At 47.4% G+C, this 16,293-nt stretch overlaps 1 protein-coding gene and 1 non-coding gene across 3 annotated transcripts in view; one reads left to right on the plus strand and one right to left on the minus strand.

Annotated features, from left to right (window-relative positions):
• Positions 1-16,293, minus strand: part of COL26A1 (collagen type XXVI alpha 1 chain) — a 165,984-nt gene that overhangs the window by 111,790 nt on the left and 37,901 nt on the right. For both annotated transcript variants that reach the window (XM_040261834.1, XM_040261825.1), the window contains exon 2: positions 10,014-10,136. In XM_040261834.1, the coding sequence (XP_040117768.1) occupies positions 10,014-10,136 (123 nt within the window). The remainder of the gene's footprint in view (positions 1-10,013; positions 10,137-16,293) is intronic.
• TRNAG-CCC lies at positions 6,101-6,173 on the plus strand. The gene has a single exon. It is a non-coding gene; the product is annotated as a tRNA-Gly (tRNA).

The raw sequence follows: 16,293 nt of genomic DNA on the forward strand, positions 1-16,293 counted from the left end.
ACAAATACTTCTGACTGTACACTTAAAATGGTTCAGATGGCAAACTTTATGTATATCTTAACACAATGTGAATTTACAATGGCCTTGAAATAAAGTTGAATTTAAAAAGAAATCCTAAAGCAAGGCATTTATCATCGGTACCTAAACCTTTCAATGGGGACTTCCCTGGTAGGTCAGTAGTTAAGAATCCATCTTCCAATGCATAGGATGCAGGTTCGATCCCAGGTCAGGGAACGGAACTAAAATCCCACATGCCGCGGAGCATCTAAGCCCGTGCACTGCAACAATTTGAGCCCAAGCATCACAAGTATAGAGTCCAGGCTGCAAGCAAAGAGACTGCGCGACACGACAAAGATCCTGCATGCCACAACTAAGACCAGACACAGCCAAATAAACACATATTTTAAAAATAAAACCTTCAATGGCTCCCCAACACTCTCTTACAATAAATTCCAAACTGACCCTTGCTGAGATCAGTCTCTGCCTCTGTACTGTCCTCACCTGCTCTGCTTCTGGACACGGACCTTTCTCTCTCAAGGTCCTTTATCCAGGACCTTGCTGCCTTAGGGCCTTTGCACCAACTGTCTCCACCCCATCTTCACACAGAGGCTCTTTCTCCCCATTCATGACTCAGCATCCAAGTCATCTCTTCAAAGAATCTCTCTCATGTTCTCTAAAGTTCCTGAGTCTTACTCAGTCACGTTACCCTTTTAAAATTTCCTGATCGCATTAGGAGGGTATATTTTCTTTTCTTGTTTTCATATTTAGGTGAACATAAACTCCACTGGGGGACTTCCCTGGTGGCTCAGACAGTGAAGAATCTGCCCTCAATGCAAGAGACCCAGGTTTGATCCCTGGGTTGGGAAGATCCCCTGGAGAAGGGCATGGCAACCCACTCGAATATTCTTGCTGGGAGAATTCCATGGACAGAGGAGCCTGGCAGCTACAGTCCGTGGGGTCACAAAGAGTCGGATATGACTGAGTGACTTTCGCTTTCACTTTTTCAAACTCCATCAGAGAGAAGATTTAGTCTTATTCACCATCATATTCCACTTCTGCCCCCATGGCACAAAGTAGGTTGCTTTATAAACATTTGCTGAGACCCTTGAGTTCAAGAACAAACACAGAGAAAGAGGCCTACGTGGGGCTCCTGGGGGAGAGGGTGGGGGCACAGAGAGGGACTGGGGACACACGCCAGCCCCCCAGTGCATTCCAACTCGGCCTCACTGTGCCCAGATTCGGTTACACTCATGTTTTCACAACCACACCCTCCCTTCCCCCACCTGCGCAGTTTTGTCATAAAAATGTCATCAGGGTGTAATGAAATAATGTGATGACTTCATAGTGCTCAGCAAAGAGAGGCCCCACCAAGGATTATGGCCCTGCTGATCCCCAAATCTCACTCTGCAGACATGCAGAGACCCCTCCTCCCTGCCGTGGCCCCAGCCCAGACTTCACACGGAGCCGGGTGGGCGGCAGGAGCTAGTGCAGGTGCCCCAAGCGCTCGGCAGCAAAACAGCTTCGCATCAGCTCATGAGTCACTGGGTATTTACAGCTCTTCTCTGAGAGTCGGAGCCAACGTACCGAGGGCGTACCACCAGCAAGACACTGGCCTGGACGTGCCGTCACCCCAACGCCAAATCCCCCCAGGAACTTCATACGACGCATCATTTTTACAGAAGAAACAAGCCAGACCCCAACCCCCTTCCCTTCTCTTCCTCCCTGTGTGGGCCCAGCCCACATGTACCAGTTCCATTCGTGCTCCAACCATGCTTCTCATTCCCACAAAGAGCCATCCTTCAGCACCACCCTAAAGGCTTGCAGTGCACCCACCATAGGCACTGTCCCCCAGATTCAAGGGAGAGGCCAGTGGATGCCTGGAAGCCAGTCAAGGCTATTTAGCCAGGTGCCCAGAGAATGGTCTAGGAGAAGGGGCATGGGCTCCAGATGACAATCCTCCTGGCCTCAAGGACTCTACTCTGAGAGGATGGGCATGGCTGGAGGACCAGAGTGGCCTTACTAAAGAGTCTCCTTGACCTGAGTGGAAAGGCCATCTTCCCTAGGCACTCTGCTCTGCAGGGTGGCAGAGGGGTGCAGGCAGGCCCCTCCTTCATGCCTGTCCATCTCTTATGGTTCCACAGGCGCTAGAGAACATGGCGAGACTGCTGCTCTGAAAAAAAACCCAGAGCTCTGAGCCAGCAAGACACTCCCCAGGCACAAAGTGATGGGTGGAGGGCTCCTCACTCAGCTCACCCTCCTTTCTGCCTCCTGCCTCCTGCTTTGGGTCCTCACTGCCCAAAGTGCTCCCATCAAAGAGAAAGAAATGCCTTAGCCAGTTGTCTTGGCGGGAAGGATAGGGGAGATAAATCTATTTAACTGAAGGCTCCTGGACTAGACGCTGCAAAATCTATGGAAGGACCAGCTAAGCCCCAACTCCTCAGCTGTGTGACAGCGCAGAGGTCCCTTCTGTCATCACCCAGCCCCACGCAGGGGTCTGGAGCCCTTGAGATCTTCCCATCATGACCACTAGCTGTTACTGCTTCTTTGCTGTGAGTCCCTCCCTCAGCTCTGACGTCACCTCATCCCAGGAGACTTCCTGATCCCCCACCCCCCCCACCCCCCCCCCACCGCCCCGCCATCAGGATGAGTTGCCTGGCAAAAAGGAAGTCAAAGGAGGCCAAGATCTTCAGCATATTGTCGGCCCCACGTGGAAGCACCTCTTCCAGATTGCTGTGAGGTTAATAGGCTCCCGTTATCGAAGACTCTTTTGGCAAACGCTGCAAACGCTGTCTCCTGGGTTCAACCCAAGATGTCGTGAGACACGGGAGAACACACACATAAGACACAGAGCCTGCCCCAGAGGGCCCCCAGGAACCTCCCAAGCTCCTCCTGCCCTGAGGCTCTGCTGAGGGTAACCAGCCCAGCGAACAATTTTTGAAGCATGCAGACTCTTAAGAAAACTATAAAATGATGCTTTTCAGGACTTCCCTGGTGGTCCAGTGATTAAGAATCTACCTGCCAATGCAGGGGACACCGGTTCGATCCCTGGTCCGGGAAGATCCCACGTGCCGAGGAGCAACTAAGTCCACATACCCCTACTCCTGAAGCCCGAGCTCCACAATGAGAGAGGCCACCATAATGAAAGGCCCTTGCATCACAGCCTCCACTCACTGCAACCAGAGAAAGCCCACGCCGCAATGAAGACTCAGAGCAGCCTAAATAAATAAATAAATAAAATTTGTAAGCTATTTAAAAAGTAGGCTTTAAAAAATCAGACTAAGAAATAATAAGCACACTGAGACAGAACAATACAATCTGGAGCTTTTTCTTTTTTCTAATTTTTTGGCCACACTATGCAGCATATGGGATCTTACCTCCCCAACCAGGGATTGAACACACACACACCCCAAATTGGAAGCTCAGAGTCGTAACCACTGGGCCACCAGGGACATGCCTGGAGCTTCTTCTTACCTCGGTAATGCCCCTTGCAGAAAGCCCCAGCTCAGGAAAGCCCTCCCCTCGGGTCTGGGCCCCCACACGTATCCACACAGCATCAGTGACAGATGTAACTGCACTTGTTACTTGTTACGGTGCTTTGACTAACGTCCCCTCTTCCCACCCCTCTGTCATCACCCCAAGTCAAGGACTGGTCTGCGTTCTCACCTGCATTCTCCTGGGAACTTTGGGGTGTGTACAAAGGAGGAGGTCCACAAATGTTCATTTGGAGGTAAAGGTGAGCTGGGCCTTGAAACCTCAGGAGCATCCCAATGGGGCCTGTTTGATGGGCCGGAGTCAAATCCATCCCAGCCCCTGTGACTCCCTGTGACCGTGGGCAAGTCACTTTGCCTCTCTGAGCCTCCATCGCCTCATTCCAAGTTTGTAGATCGGTTTATCAGACAAGAACTTTGCTCCATAATGATGTGTTCACAGCTCACCATCACGAGCTCGCTGTGCATGAATTCTACGTGTCCTGACAACTCTGATCTCATTTCATCCTCCCGATATCACATCATTGATTCAGTGATGTTTCTTGAGCCCCTGAACAGCAGGCACTGGGAGCCTAGAGGGACTGAGACAGCCTCCTCTCCTGTGGCCCCCAGGCTGGTAGGCCGGGCAGACGATGACCAGGCTGACCATGGAATGAATGCTGTGGGTCAGAGAGCAGCAAGTGCTAAGAATGAGATTAAGTGGGATAAAGGGCTGGAGAGTTACAGGGAGAGAAAGAGAAGAGAGACCATGGAACAGAGGATGGAATCCCGTAAGGCAACCCAGCATTTCCAGCTGCCGCAGCGTGAAAACAGTCCAGGTGAAAGGATGGCAAAGGTGATGCCCCGGGGAGAGTCTGAGCCTCTAGGACAGCCTGGTCCATGTGCCCAGAGCCCAGGGAGCAAGATCGTTCATGGGGTCAGGAAGAGAATGGTCAGCCACAGAGAGAGGGGTGGGCTTTTAAGTGAGATGGAAGCTCCTGGAAGATTTGGAGGAGGGCCATGCCATGATCAGCCAGAAGGAGCTAGAAGGGGACCGGAGGGATACGGGAACACAAGCGTGGTGCTGCAGCCAGGACAATGCCTCTTAGATGCAAAAACTGCAGAACTGGGACCTGAACGCAGGTTGCACTTGGTTCCCCAGGTCACCAGGCAGCGACCCGCCACCCAACCTGCCCGGCCAGCAGCCTGAGGTCACAGAGGGCATGCACCCCAGTTCTAACTCAGACGAGTTACTGGCAAGGAAAAAAAGGGGGTTAACCCCTCCCTCCTTAACAAACAACAGTAACAGAAGTAGCAAGGACAATTACATCAGAAACGCAGTATTCCTTGAAAGAATGGGGATTGAGTTTTACTTCACAAAGCTCCTGCTGGCTGAAGTTTTGAAGGCAGAGGGCAGGCTCATGACAGACACATGACTGAACATTCTGTTCTCGACTCCTGATGCCAAGGGGAGGGAGAGACCTCCCTGAAAGGCCTGTAAACACCCATTCCAAAGACAAGGCCCCGATGCTCCTGAACCATTGTTCTCGTTATTTCTTCAGTCATAAAGCAAAGGGCCCTTGTGAAAATCAATGAACATTTGACATTTTTTCAGTTGAGGTCAGTGATTCAGTACTTAGCTCATTTGGCTTTTCTTAAAGATGCCTTACTGTATTTAGAAAATATAAAAACCTCGAGCTGTAATTTTGACATTAAGTAAGCCGGCCCACTGCTCCCTTCCTTCCAAGGTTTTCTAGTAAAGGGAATCCTGACAGTTCATTCTCTAAACCCAAATCCAACACAGTGGAGAGGGTGTGTGTGCCTGCATGCAGGAGCTGCTTTGTTCCATCTTCTGTGCTTTGTGTTTGTCCAGATTTCCTGATGTATAGCCCACTCGTGCTCAGCCATGTCTGATTCTTTGAGGCCCCATGGACTGTAGCCCGCCAGGCTCCACTGTCTGTGGAATTTTCCAAGCAAGAAATACTGGAGTGGGTTGCCATGTCCTACTCCGTGGGATCTTCCCGACCCAGGGATTGAACCTCTGTCTCTGGGGTCTCCTGCATTGGCAGGTGGATTCTTCACCACCAGTGCCACTTTGGAAGCCCTTGTTTCCACCTTGGAAGCTGACCATGGAGTGTACCCAACACACAGGACTGCAGTTAAAGCCCAATTTGGAAAAACAAAAATACAACTGCTCATGTTTATGCCTCAACTCCGAAGACATAGATATGAGTTTACTGAAGTCAAATCCTGTGTCTTGTAGAGAGCCGTTTCTGAGCTGGGCTCCCTACTTGCACAAATCGAGACTGGTGGGATTGGAACTGTGAGACAGATATAGCCTCACTCCTCATGGCCTGAATTCCAGCCCCAACCAGTAGCTTCCCTGTTGGAGCGGTCATTCCTCACACTGAGCAAGACCCACACGGTCAGGGTCACTTATAGACCCGACTCCAAAGACCCTTCTTCTCAGAAGATGCTCCTAGGATCAGATGATGATGACCTGGTCCTCTGATGACCCCTGATGATGAGAAAAGCAGAAGAGTCTTGGAATTTGGGTCCTGGGACATGATAGAGGTAGGGAAAATGGGGTCTCTGTCCCCTCTGCTGAAAAGGAAAGGGAGTTAGGGGTAACTTCCCTGGTGGTCCAGTGGGTAAGACTCTGTGCTCCCAATGCAGGGGGCCCGGGTTTGATCCCTGGTCAGGGAACTAGATCCCACATGCCACAGCTAAGACCCAGTGCAACCAAGTAAATAAATAATAGTTTAAAAGAGGAAAGGGGGGCTAGCATCTTTTCTTCATTATCAATCCATTGGTCACCCTCTAGCACAGCATTTAAAAGTAGCCTTTTGCCTTCAATTTTTAATGGATGTATCCATTTACTTGGGCTTCCCAGGTGGCTCAGTGGTAAAGAATCCACCTGCCAAGCAGCAGATGCAGGTTCGATCCTTGAGTCGGGAAGATTCCCCTGGAGAAGGAAATGGCTACCCACTCCAGGATTCTTGCCTGGGAAATCCCATGGATAGAGGAGCCTGGTGGGATACAGTCCATGGGGTCTCAAAGAGCTGGACAAGACTGACCGACTAAGGAGCAGCAGCAGAATCCATTTCCTTACCATTCCTCCTGCAGAATGAGTATATCAAAACACGTGTATACAATGCAGACCCCAACTAAAGAACATCCACTACTAAAAAAAATGATGAAAATCAAAAGTCGCTATTTGGCAAACACCATAATAATAATTATGGCAAGCAAGAATCATCAATGGATGCTAAAATTACTGGGAGAAAGGAGGAGGAGGAACAGCATATCTGTCTAGACTCCAAATGTCTCCCCACAATATACTCATAAATGGCAAAAGGGAGAAATAATTACACAACAGTGGAGAAACCTGGCTGAGACACCACCTTAACCAAGTGATCAAAGTTAACATCAGCAGTATTGATTCTATGTACCTCTTCATATGTGCCCCAAGAAAGGTACAACATGCCTTTCACAATCTCCTCCCCAAAAATGCATAATCTCCATCAAATAACTGGCTAGTACTTTTACAAGTGCTGAGGTCGTGAAAGACAAAGTAAGACCAAGAAATGGCCCCAGACTGGAGGAGACTAAGGAGACAACTTAAATGTAAAATGGGGAAAATAAAACCAGGAAAATGACATGAGTAGGATGGTTGGTAAAATTTAAATAATGTCTTAGTTTAGAGTATTATATCATTGCTAATTTCCTGGCTTGGATAATTGTACTATTCAATGTCTGCGTTTCCCCCATCCCCCACCTCTAAATTCTTATGTTGAAACCTAATCACCAGTGTGATGGTATTTGAAGGTGGGGTCTCAGGGAAGTGATTAGGTCATAAAGGTGGAGCCCTCATGAATGGGATTAGCACCCTTTTAAAGACCCCAGGGAAGATACATTGAGAAGAGGACTGTCTATGAACAAGGAAGAGAGCTCTCTCCAGATAATGAATTTGGCAGCACATTGACCTTGGACTTCTCAGCCTCCAGAACTGTGAGAAATAAATGTTTGTCATTTAAGCCCCCCAGTCTATGGTGGTTTGATACAACAGCCCCCAAAATGGACTAAGACAGGGAAGTTGATGAAAGGAAAAGCTACACAGAAACTCTGTTTACTAGTTTTTGCAACACTTATGTAAATATAAAATTAAACTTTTAAAAAGTTTGAAAAAACACTTGTAAAATTGTTAACATATATATATGATAATGCGATTGAAACATGGTCTGGAGTGGCTAAATTAGGCAACCACTTAAATACCCATGAATTGAGGGAATGGGAAATAACTGATGATGCTCTTCTACAGTGGAATACTACACAGCTGTTAAAAATGAGGTGTCTCTATGGGAATAGACTGCAGAATATTTTTCCTGGGGGAAAATCAAGTTATAGAACAAAATAACATCACTTAATATTTGTTTAAGAAAATATGTTTACAATCAGGGACAAAGAGAATAGATTGGTAGCAGCCAAGGGTGCGGAGCCTTGGGAGTTTGGCATTAGCAGATGCAAACTGGCATATACAGAAAGGATAAACAACAAGGTTCTACTGTTTAGCATAGGGAACTATATTCAATATCCTGTGATAAACCAAAATGCAAAAGAATATGAAAAAGAATATATGTATATGTACAACTGAGTCACTTTGCTGCACAGCAGTAATGAACACATTGCAATTCAACTATACTTCAATAAAACACAAATTTAAAAAGAAAAAAAATACATATGTATGTGGAGAAAAAATCTGGAATGACATTTTAACAATGGGTTATGGAAGTGACACTGGAAGAGGAGAGAATATTCATTTTTTACTTTACTCAGTTAGTACCAAATGTTTGAACTTCTTTTTAGCAGTAAGGATATATCACTATCTTCATAATAAAAACAAACAATAATAATTTTGGCCTAGGAGCATTCTCCTGTGGGTCCCACCAACTCATGCTGCAGGCTGATTCTGGGGTCAGCTCCATGCTGAGCCCTATAGTGGGCAGCACTGTGTGGGCACAGGTCCCAACTCAGGGGCTCACTCTTCATCTTTGGTGATGAAAACATATCCAACTCATGATGACTCTATGATGGTTAATTTTATGTGTCAACTTGGCCGAGCCACAGTACCTAGCTCTATGGTCAAATATGAATGGATGTTGCCATGAAAGTATTTCTTTAGATGAGATTGAGGGAGTGAACTTTGAGTAAAGCAGATTCAGTTCAGTTCAGTTCAGTCGCTCAGTCGTGTCCGACTCTTTGCGACCCCAAGAATCACAGCACGCCAGGCCTCCCTGTACCCCTCCATAATATGGTGGGCCTCATTCAATCAGGTGAAGGCCTTCAGAAAAAGACTGCCCTCCCTTGAAGAGGAGGAAATTCTGCCAGCGGATTGCCTTCTGACCCCAGCTGCAACAGCAATTCTTCCCTGGGTCTCTGGAGCCTACCCTGTAGCTTTTGGAAGTCCCAACCCCCACCACCACATGAGCCAATTCCTTAAAAATCTGTCCATCTCCCATATATATATCTACTACCACACACTACTGGTTCTGCTTCTCTGAAGAACCTTGCCAAAAACAAACCCCCCATGCAAATGTCCTCTTAGTGGAGGGCACAAAGTGTTCTCTTAACACAGAAGGGAGAGGGATTTGGAGTTTGAGGAGGGTGGTTGATGAGGAAGGGTCTTTGAAACAGAAACCTAGAGCTGGAGACGAGTAGGGGTCACGGGGTAAGGTGTCCAGTTCCTGGAGCTGGAGCAAGACCTGAAGGGGCAGAGGACAAGGAAGCAGGCAAGGCTGGGTCTCAGAGTCCCTGGATGTCTAGTCACCCATTTAGACAGAGCTGTCACTCTGTGAATGCCAAGGAGCTCCTGAGAGCTGGGAGTGGAGGACACTGGAGACGGACGCAAGGCTGTGGAGGGGGGCGGGGCTTGTGGGGGGCGGGGCCATGAAAGGGGCAGGGCTGTGGTGGGCGGGGCTGGGCAGAGGCGGGGCTTGGGTAGGTGTGGCTTGAAAGGAGGCGGGGGCTGTGGTGTGGTGGGACTTGAGGGGCGGGGCTGTGCGGTGGGTGGGGCTGTGAGGGGTGGGGCTTGAGGTGGGCAGCTCTTGAGAAGAGGGGCTTGTGGGGTTGTGTGTGTATGTGTGTGTGTGTGTGAATGGCCTCGCCTGGCCCTTTTGCTCATCAAATATCCACTGGATTATGAGGATCTTTCAGCAGGGGAGCAAGTCCCTTTCATCTTGGCACACACATTGTCCCCATACTCCATACACAAAAGGGAAAGGGAAAGGGAAGTCGCTCAGTCGTGTCCGACTCTTCACGACCCCGTGGACTGCAGCCTACCAGGCTCCTCCGTCCATGGGATTTTCCAGGCAAGAGTACTGAAGTGGGGTGCCATTGCCTTCTCCACCATACACAAAAGGTGCTCCATAAATGCACGCCTGACTGTTTCCAGGCGTCAGCCCTCCTACCCCAGCAGCTCTGCTAGAGCTGGGTTCACCCAGAGGAAGTGTAAGGAAAGGCAGAGCTGGCCAGCCCTGCGGCCGTTACCTCACGAGGTTGGCGCAGGGCCCGGGCCACCGGCAGCTCTGGTACACGCGCTGCACCACCGTCTCCGAGCCGTTCTGCACCTGGCAGGACACCGTCCGTGTCACAGTGTGATGGCACCAGTGCCTGTGGGGAGAGCGACAGTCACATCAGTCCCGCCCGTTGGTGGGGCATCTGACTGTGGATCAAGGCCGGCCGAGGCCAGAAGGGGCCCCTCCACACTCCTGCAGCGCCACCACTGCTGGCCAAGAGGCCACTGAGACCCTCTGCCTCGGTCAAAGGGAGAGAGTAGCCACACCCCGTAGCCATCAAGCCCCCAGCCTCATTCCAGTCTTCCAACAACTCCGTGTGAAATCAGGATGGGGCTGTACCCCTGCCAGGAAATCCCCCTCTGGAAGGGAAGACTGTCGGGGAGATGATCAGAACACACTGGAACGTGGGGTCATAAGGACAATCACAGGATGAGCATGGGGCTGTGAAACTGTGGGAACCCAGCAGGGCCCCCAACCCAGGTCCTAAGAAAGGGGAAAGATCAGAGTCAGCCAACCCTAAGTGTAGGGGCAAAGAGTGGAGACAGTCCACAGAAGAGACAGCAGAGTGAGCAAAGGCAAGGAGCTGAGACCGACCGTCGTGGGTTCAGAGACCTGCCTGCGGCCAGCCGACTGGAGGAAGGGGAGGAGCCAGGACACAGGAAGAGGCCTGGAACCTGCCAGGCTAGAAGTGGGTCTTATCCTGACTTTGGTGGGAACCACTGAAAGACTCTGAGCTGTGGGCAATGACTCAGATGGCTCTGATTTCAGAAAAGCCCCTCTGGTGCAGTGTGTAAGAGCTGAGGAGGCCTGAGCTGGGACCCAGGGGGGTGGAGGTGCAGAACATGTGCAAACAATATGGTGATTGGATCAAGATGGCAGACACCTCCCCCCTCCCATCTCCAGATCCTAGAAATTGAGAATCTAAAAGTAAGTCCCCCATGAACTCATCAAGATGGTGGCAGAGGAGGTCCCTTACTCAATACCTCCCAGTAACAATAATTTGGCAGTAGTCCTCAGACAAAAATGCCTTTGTGGGAGCTTTGGGACTTTTGCAAACTATTTATTTGATAAGGACTGATATCGAAATATATAAGGAACTCATAAAACTCAATAGTAAAATTTAATAATAATCCAATAAAAAATGGCCAATGAATCTGAATAGACATTTTCCTAAAGAATACATGTAGAATACATACAGATGGCCAACAGACACATGAAAAGGTACTCAACATCAGTGTGTGAAAGTCGCTCAGTCATGTCTGACTCTTTGTGAAACGACCCCATGGACTATACAGTCCATGGAATTCTCCAGGGAAGAATACTGGAGTTGGTAGCAGTTTCCTTCTTCAGGGGATCATCCCAACCCAGGTCTCCTGCATTGCAGGCAGATTCTTTATCGGGTGAGCCACCAGGGAAGTCAAAGAATACTGGAGTGGGGGGCCTATCCCTTTGCCAGGGTGTCTTCCCAACCCAGGAATCGAACCGGGGTCTCCTGCATTGCAGCTGATTCTTTACCAGCTGAGGTACCAGGGAAGCCTCACCAGGGAAATGCAAATCAAAATATCACCTCACACCTGTTAGGACGGCTGTTATCAAAAAGACACGAGACAACAAGGGTTGTTGAAGGTGGAGAAAATAGGGAACCACGGTTACAGTATTGGTAGAAGGTAAATTGGTGCACCCATTATGGCAGGTTCCTCAAAAAAATTAAAAGTAGAATTATTATATGATCCAGGAATCTCACTTTTGGTTTATCTATCCAAAGGAAACAAAACCAGCATCCCAAAGAAATATCTGCGTCTCCACGTTCATTGGCGCATTATTCACAATAGCCAAGAAGGAAGCAACCAAACGTCCATCAACAGATAAATGGATAAAGAAAATGCAGCGTATAGACACAATGGAATGCAATTATTCAACCATAAAAAAGAAAGGAAACCTTACCATTTGTGACAACATGGATGAATCTAGAGGACATTATGCTAAGGGTATAAGTCAGACAGAGAAAGACAAATCTGTATGATCTCCTTTATAAGAAGAATCTGAAAATGTCAAACTCATAGAACCAGAGAGTGGAACAGTGGTTGTCAGGGGAGAGGGGGATGGGAGAGATGGGGAGATGTTGGTCAAAGGATACAAAATTCCAGTTATAAGATGAATAAGTTCTGGGGATCTAATGTACAGTTTAGATCTGTACAGGGTGATTATGGTTCATAATACCATACTGTACACTTGAAATTTGCTAAGAGTAGATCTTCAAGTGTTCTTACTTGTGTTCTTTTGCACATAAAGAAGGTAGCTATGTGAAATGATAGATGTGTTAATAATCCATGGTAACCATTTCACAATGTATATGCAATTAAATCATCACATTGTAAACCAAAAAAAAACTCAAGTTGTACAATCTAAACAAACACTTTTTAAATTTGTCATTCAGAATTCAATAAAGCAGATAATATAAATAAAAGAGTCCCTAGGAGCATTGGAAAAAAAAAGCAGTGGGACAGGTACTTTGAGGAATTTGAGGAGCTAAAAGCACCAGGGACTTAACTGAAGGAGGAAGCACAGTCCAAAACACACAGGGAAGACTGGGTTCAAGGTGGGTGCACTATAGGAGCAGCAAATGTGGCCAGTGGGATAGGGGAGGGGCACAGAGGCGACTGTCAGAGGACCACAGTAGAAGGAGCCAGACGGGCAGGACCAGGATGCCTATCCTTGCTGGTCTCAAGAGTCAGGCATTGGTGTCACACAGATGAAGTTAGAAAGAGAAAAACAAATATGTATATTAACACATATATGTGGAATCTAGAAAAATGGTATATCGATGATCTTATTTGCAAAGCAGAAAGACATAGACATGCAGAGCAAATATATGGATACCTACCAGGGGGGAAAGCGGGGGACAGGGGTGGCATTGGGAGATTGGAATTGACACAAATACACTATTGCTGCTATGTATAAAATAGATAACTAATGAAAGCATACTGTAAATCACAGGGAACTCTAATGCACTGTGGCGACCTGAATGGGAAGGAAGTCCAGAAAGGAGGGGATAGACGTATAAATAAGGCTGATTCATTTTGCTGTACAGTAGGAACTAACACAACATTGTGAAGCAACACTTCAATAAAAAATTAACTAACAAAAAAAAAAGAATCGGGCATTGAACTGTCCTGTTTCGTGGCAGGTGTGATCAGAATGGGTGCCTCAAAGGCAGATGACCTCCAGGAAAAACTGGGACTCTCTCAAGGTCAGACAGCTGAATTCTTGAACATTCTTTATCCTCTACCTATCCCACCAATCCACCAAGAAGCAAAGCAGCAATGAACAGAGAAACAGAAACAGCTAATGGAAAACCCCAAATGCCAAGAATTTCAAACTATTTAAGAAAAAAAGGCCAATACCCTGAAAGGCACTGACTCAACAGAGAATAAATCACGATTCAAGAAAAAACAACAAGTAAAGCAATTGGAGATACTTCCTTATGGAGATGGTTGTCTCCAGTGTAATTAATGTCCTCAAGGAGACATCATTTTTCACACATAAGAAATACTATGAAATGAAAAAGTTAGATACCTTGGAAATGAAATATGACTGGGAAAAGAAGAAAGGCTCAACAGATGGGCTGAAAATTCAGAGCAGACAAATTAAGGAATGAGCTGATGAGTGGATGTGAGCCATGACCTCTCCAAGGATGCACTGCCAAGGGACACAGAGATGGAGCAAAGGTGAGGTACCCAAAGGACATACCAAGTTCCAACACACATCTATTACGGGAGACCAGAGAGAGCACAGGAATGTATAGACTTGAAGCAATAATAAAGACTACTTCCCAGAGCTGAAGAAAGACATGAATTCTTTTGTGTGTGTGAATAATTTTTTCATTTTTAAATATTTTTATTGAAGTACAGTTGATTTACAATGTTTCAGGTTTACAGCAAAGTGATTCAGTGTTTTAAATATATATATACATACATATATATATTATTTTTCAGATTCTTTTCCATGATAGATCATTACAAGATATTGAATATAGTTCCCTGTGCTATACAGTAGGTCTTTATTGTTTAGTTCATTTATGTATAGTAGTGTGTATCTGTTAATTCAGATTCTAAATTTATCCCCCTCCCAACTTTCCCCTTTGATAACCACAAGTTTGTTTTCTATCTCTGTGAGTCTATTACTGTTTTGTTAAGAAGTTCATTTGTATATTTTTAGATTCTACATATGAGTGATATCCTATGATATTTGTAAGACATGAGTTCTTAATTCGAAAGGGCCCACTGAGTGCTAAGCAAGATGAACAAAGAAATGAATGAAAATAGAGTACATGCAAAAGTGGATCAACAAAATCAAACACAGGCTTTTAAAAAATCAAATAGACAAAATTCAGATAATTATTACTGAGAAACAACAAAATACATAAGTAGACATTGAGAACAAGAAAAAAAATCCATATAGAGATTAGACATTGTAAACAAATATTGTGTCTGATCGTGACATCAAAATTTTTCAAAGTCTCGACAACTGGACAATTTTCTAGGAAAACATATTGGCACCGTCAAAAATACCATGAAAGAACATGAAAACGTAGTCAGAAGTCGATCCCTCTCCCCAAAGGCACCAAGCAACCTGGTTCTGTTATCAGTCTACTGCATGAAGCAAGCCTCAGTGAAATAGGAAAGTCTACCTCTCAGGGTTATTGTGAGGATTAAATGCACAGGTCCAGGCTACTGGTGTGTGAACGACACGGCACTACCTACCCCAAGGTGTCATGGCTGGTTAGCTGGCCACTTGAACCCCACAATGTGCATAGAAGTGTAAAAATTGTCCTTCCTGTTTTTACAGATGGGAAAATAAGTAGTGGGAGATGAATTCCCACTGCCCATGACTCAAATCAAAGGCCGAGTTGGGAAGGGAATCCGGCTCTCCTGCCCAGGGTTGTACCTATGCAATACAAACCACTGTCTCTGCCAGTTACTCAGGGAAACCGGGCCTGGACCCTTCCTCCATCTCTACCTGGGAGCATCAGCAAGAATCTTGAGGGTTGAACTGCTGCCCAATCCAAGGACCATGCTCCACCCTAAGAGTTGCCCCTGGCGATCTGGAACAAAGTCCAGCCACTCCTGGGTCAGCGCTTTCTATAGGGAAATGAGCTATGAATTGGAAAACATTTTCAAATGCCTCGATTCATCATCTCCAGACATTTGATCTTTTAATGGGCTGTAAATGGCTTCCCAAAATCAAAACCTAGCCAAAAACAACCAAGAAGGCAGGCAGAGACAAGAAAGGAGGGCTCCGGGTCTTTCCAGATGGAATTCTAAACCCTGTTCATCTCCAGGCTCCCGAGGTTCTGGGGAATCTTGGGAGGACACACTCTGCCCTCCCACGGGGTCCCCCTTAGGATCCCCAGGTCCTGAGTATCACACCTATTTGGTAGGTGGCATCGCACCACCGCCCACCCTCGCCCCCACCCCCTGACCATGATGAGTGCACGATGGTGGGTGAACAAGGCTGTATGGGCTACAGAATGACTCCACCCAGAGACCAGCTTGACAGCGGAAGTACAACTCATGACTGCACCGGAAGGACTGGCCCAGGGGCACAGAATTTGGGAGTGGCAGGGCTGGTCTTCAAACTGCCTAGGAAGTGAGGGTGGCCTCAGCAGTCTCCATCAGGATCGGGGGAGGGAGGATGACTGGCATTATTTGGGGACATCATCTCAGCAATATCTGTTCATCATTGCTATCCACCCTCCAGTTGAGCTTTCGTGGAGGGTCCAGGAAGGGAAACTGACTCCCAGCTTTGGGGACAAACCTGCTCTCCTCCAGGCTTGTTTCCTTAGGAGGAGAGGCCCAGGGCTACAGTCTATAGGATCACACAGAGTAGGACACAACTGAAGCAAATTAGCATGCATGCACACACACACACACACACACATACCCCACCTCTGATGTGTGTTAGTCTCTCAGTCGTGTCCGACTCTTTGTGATCCCATAGACTGTAGCCCACCAGGCTCCTCTGTCCATGGGGATTCTCCAGGCAAGAATACTGGAGTGGGTTGCCATGCCCTCCTCCAGGGGATCTTCCCAACCCAGGGATCGAACCCAGGTCTCTCACATTGCAGGAGGATTCTTTACCATCTGTGCCACCAGGGAAGCCCAATCTACCCCTGATGGAGAAGAGCAATTGACTTGGCCCTGCTCCACCTGGCCCCCAGAGGGGCTGCTCCCAAGCAGCTTTCGCCACGC

This window comes from Oryx dammah, unplaced genomic scaffold, assembly GCF_014754425.2.
Source record: "Oryx dammah isolate SB20612 unplaced genomic scaffold, SCBI_Odam_1.1 HiC_scaffold_2, whole genome shotgun sequence".
NCBI classification, from domain to species: Eukaryota; Metazoa; Chordata; class Mammalia; order Artiodactyla; family Bovidae; genus Oryx; species Oryx dammah.